Consider the following 4,521-nt stretch of genomic DNA (forward strand, 5'->3'; position numbering starts at 1 on the left):
TCCTGTTTCGCAAAAGTAGGTGCTGGAAGGAACCTCTGGTGATCATCTAGTCCAACTCCCCAGCCAAAGCAGGTTCCCTACTGCACAGGAAAGAATCCAGCCAGGTCCTAAATATCACTAGAGAAGACTCCACAGCCTCTCTGGGCAGCCTGTTCCAGTGCTCTGCCACCCTCGCAGTAAAGTTCTTCCTTGTGTTTGTATGCAACTTCCTGCATTCCAGTTTCTGCCTGCTGCCCCTTGTTCTATTGCTGCACTTCACATAAAAGAGTCCACCCCCATCAACTTGACCCCTGCCCATTAGCTATTTATAAAAGGTGATGAGATCCCTTCTCACCCTTCGCTTCTCCAGGCTGAACAGTCCCAGGTCTCCCAGCCTTTCCTCGTACAGGAGATGCTTCAGATCCCTAATCGCTTTATTTCTGTTTCGGTTTATAACCAATGATTGTATTTTTACCAAAGTGCAATGCAGGTAAAATCCTGGCTCCATCTTTTTTAAGCAATTCTCTATAGCCACACCTGAAGTGTTTTGCTCAGTTCCAGACTTAACAGTGCATGGGAGATATGGAGCAAGTGGAGAGAATCCAGAAGGGAAGCACTAAGATGTTTAGGGAACTGAAGCATTTCTCTTACGAAGAAAGACTGGGAGAGCTGGGACTGTTCAGCCTGGAGAAGGCTCACGGGGATCTCATCGAGACATACAAATGTCTGAAAGAAGAGTGCAAGTGGTGCACACTGCCTGGACAAGATGCACAAATTGAAGCACAAGAGGTTATGTCTGAATATCAGGAAACACTTACTGTGAGGATGTTTCAGCACAGACACAGGTTGCCCAGAGAAGCTGTGGACTCTTCCTCTTTGGATACATTTGGAAGCCATTTGGACATGGGCCTGGGCAACCTGATGAGAAGAATTTGGGAATCCTGGTGGACGAAAAGCTTCAATGTGAGCTTGCAGCATGGAAGGCCAACTGTGTCCTGGGCTAGAAAAATAGGGGAGGCCAGAAGGGGAGGGAGGTGATTGTCCCTCTCTGCTTTTCCTTGGTGAGGCCCCTCTACTTTGTCCCAAGTCTGAGGTCCCCACCACAAGAAAGACATGGAACTTTTGGAGTGGGTCCAGAGAAGGGCCGTAAAGATGTTCTGAAGGCTTGAGCACCTCTACTACAAAGACAAGCTGAGGGAGTTGGGCTTAGTCTGGAGAAGAGAAGGCTCCAGGGAGGCCTCACTGTATCTTTCCAATGCACGAGGGGAGTTTACAAACAGGTGAGAGATTGACTGTATAAAATCTGATAGTGACAAGACTAGGGGGAATGGTTTTAGACCAAAAAAGGACAAATTTAGATTAACGCTGGCACTGGACCAGGTTGCCCAGCGGATGTGGGTATGTCCTCCCTGGAGGCATTCAAGGCAGTTGGATGAAGTGAGTCTGGGACAGCCTGATCGAGTGGCTGGCAACCCTCTCCATGGCAGGGAGATTGGAACTAAATGATCTTTAAGGTCCTGCCAATGGCTTATGGGCCAGTTCAGCCTGGTTCCATAACTAATGGGGCAGGAGGACCCACAGACCCACACCTCAGGAAAGAGGGAAGGGGAAAAGGGTGGAGAAATGGGCCTGAACAGCAGCAACCATCTGAGGAGGAAAATTATTTTACTAAATAAGATAGCAGAATAATTGGAATTGAAGCTAATGAATCAAATAAAATGAGAGACGGTGTCCAGAAACTAAAGGCCTTACTCTAATGCTGAAGGTAAGACGGCTAGGGAGCGCACACTGCCGAGATGAGCAGAAAGGGAGAAGGGCACATCTTGTGATCTGTGAACAGTTTTATCTTTCCCTCTGAAATGGAAACACAGAGTCCTCTGAGATATGTAGTTCTTCTCTTCTGAGACACTATCCACGGAACTGGAGCATTAACTCTTTTAAGTCCCAGTACACTATATGATGCTATGATGTAGAATACCAATAACAAAAATCATAAAACTATGACAGGTCCCTTTCAACCCAAGCCATTCTATGATTGTATGAAATCGGAAATAGCTAACAGGATCTCTTAGCAGTAACACCCCTGGAAGCTACCAGAAGCAAATAAAATTAACAAAAGTTTATAGCTATATAATCAGGAAAAAGAAGGGAAAAATAAACACAACCAAAAACAACAAAATACATCACCTCGCAAAGAGCTGCTGAGTGAGAAGTAAAATTCTGAAAAGTGAATTTAAAAAAAAATCACATAAGAAAAAGAATACTGGGCTAAATACACTTGGCATATCTACATAGTTTCTTTATTTTGCCTGTATACTTACCACCAGACGAGTAAGTTTTATGCTAGCATTCTTAAATTCCCCTTTGAGCTAGTATGTGAATGTACCATGCAGTTGTTTTACTCTACTTACAATTTTTGTGGAGTGGCAATAGGAACAGGGGTTCTTCCCTTAAGTAAAGTTCATGTCAGTTTGCCTATCAGTTGTTTCAAAAAAACCATAACTCTCCCCACTCTGGAAGGAGTTCAGAGATTGTTATACATGCACACTCTTTCTGCACATCTGGATTTTTATTTCTGTGAACTATCTTAAATAACAAGTGTTTATGAATAGCAGTAGATACACAGTTTTCATTGTCACTTGTCAATACATCAGTACAGGCTCTCAGATCTACAGGTCTTTCTTTTGGAGATCATTCCAATTGAATTAATTACTGCTTAGTGTAGCAATACGTTCTGCTCCGTTAAGTTAGCCATTTGCTCTTCTTTTTAATCTTGGTTTTCCTTCCATAGTAGAATATTTAACCTGATCTATGCTATTTAACAATGTACGTCAGAAGGGATCTGATCACTAGAGACCTTGATGTATTATCAGGAGTATATATAAAGCAATGTAATATTCCCTAGGGAATATGCCAGTACATATTCAAGTACATCTGAGTGTCTCAGTGTAACCTTCTTCCCCAAAAATGTCATGAATATCATGTGAACATTTGAATATCTTCAAAGAAGCAAGCCCTATTTACTGCAGGTTGTATTTGAAGCTCATGTTATACTGCCATACTTTCACAGACTCTCACATGATCCAGAGGCCAGAGCAGTTCATTAACAACAATTTGCTCTTTATAAATCAAGCTGGGTGGCCATTAAATAGTTCCAGACAATTGAAATCTCTTATGCCATGAAGAATGCTGCTGTTAAAACTTCTCAGGTAGAAATCTTGCACCATTTTCATTTGAATGTCTTCAAAACTCGTTCTCCCTACAGATCATACCTATATTTGTTAAAAGCATATTGCATGCTATTTTGCAAGTGTATTATGTCCAATCACTTTTGTCTATAGAGTACTTTGCTGAGTTTTTGTTGAATCTCAAAAATAGTGCCAAATGATTTTGTATGAAGATCCAGTATGTCACTGGGTAAAGGATGACATTTGTCATCGCTAAAAAATCAGGGGGCAGAGTGCTCACACACCAGTTTTTTGTTGTATGCAGATAAGCTGAGTAAAACTTACAAAAGGTATATACCGGAGAATAATGAAAAGAGGGGCCTTCCCTTGGATTTTGTTGTTAGATGTGAAAATAAATTCTTCTTATTCTTTGCCAGTTACTAGCTACACACTTAATAATTCTATTAGCATACAGATTTCAAAGAGTACCTGAAAGTAAAATAGAATAGACTACACAATGTAAAAAAATTAGTATCTTCTGTGATATAAAAGTGACAACTGTCAAAAAGAAAGAAAACATTAGCTCAAATTAAGAAAGAGAACATTCTTAAGAATTTTGAAATAACAGATTTTCACACTTGATATTCACTATTTCTGTTAATCTAAGAAAACCAGCAAAACTAGGGACGCTGAGATCATCTGCTTAAGAAAGACATCTTTAGTTCTGAAGTATCTAACATTTCTGGTAAACATATATAGATTCTCATCTCAATCTGGAACACTGACTTTCCTATAATAAAAGAAAAAGTCTGTAATGACACTAATTAAGACTCTAAAAGTTATTTAACATCTTCTGTCAGAGTAGACATATTGCTAGTGCTCCTATACTAAAATATCAGAGCTTATACAGCAAAAATAAGAGAAAACATAGTAAGTTTAGTACTATGACTTTATACTATTCTTTTATTCTGGAAAGGGATAATCTGCAGTAACTGCTTATACACGTAAAGGCTTCCCTGTAGTAGCTGACTATGTAGTGACTGGTATCAAAAAATATTCGTGCAGTTTTCTCTGAAACATCTGTTCAGCTATGGCAGAATCAAGATAATGCATTAATTCGACCATAGGTTAATTTAATAATGTTTTATTGCTTTTTCTTATAAGCAACTTTTTCCAAGCTTAGCAATTATATATAGCTGTATGTCCTATTTTTATCTCAGTTGATTTTCTTCAGATCATTTGGTACTATTGTCTCGCTCCGATTCATAGGAGGGAGAGGAGGTTCTTTTAATATTATATACCCGGCGTGAGATTAAGAAACAACGGTTCAAATGCTGGTCCAACCAGTTTATTATAAATCTTAATTAGGGAAATG

At 39.7% G+C, this 4,521-nt stretch overlaps 1 protein-coding gene across 1 annotated transcript in view; it reads left to right on the top strand.

Moving 5' to 3' along the window:
* The first annotated feature begins 561 nt into the window (after positions 1–561).
* LOC109369123 overlaps positions 562–4,521 on the top strand; it is a 12,712-nt gene continuing 8,752 nt past the window's right edge. Inside the window, exon 1 of the mRNA XM_019618344.1 lies at positions 562–942. Within this exon, the coding sequence (XP_019473889.1) occupies positions 562–942 (381 nt within the window). The remainder of the gene's footprint in view (positions 943–4,521) is intronic.

The sequence above is a fragment of the Meleagris gallopavo genome, chromosome 10 (genome assembly GCF_000146605.3).
Source record: "Meleagris gallopavo isolate NT-WF06-2002-E0010 breed Aviagen turkey brand Nicholas breeding stock chromosome 10, Turkey_5.1, whole genome shotgun sequence".
Lineage (NCBI taxonomy): Eukaryota > Metazoa > Chordata > Aves > Galliformes > Phasianidae > Meleagris > Meleagris gallopavo.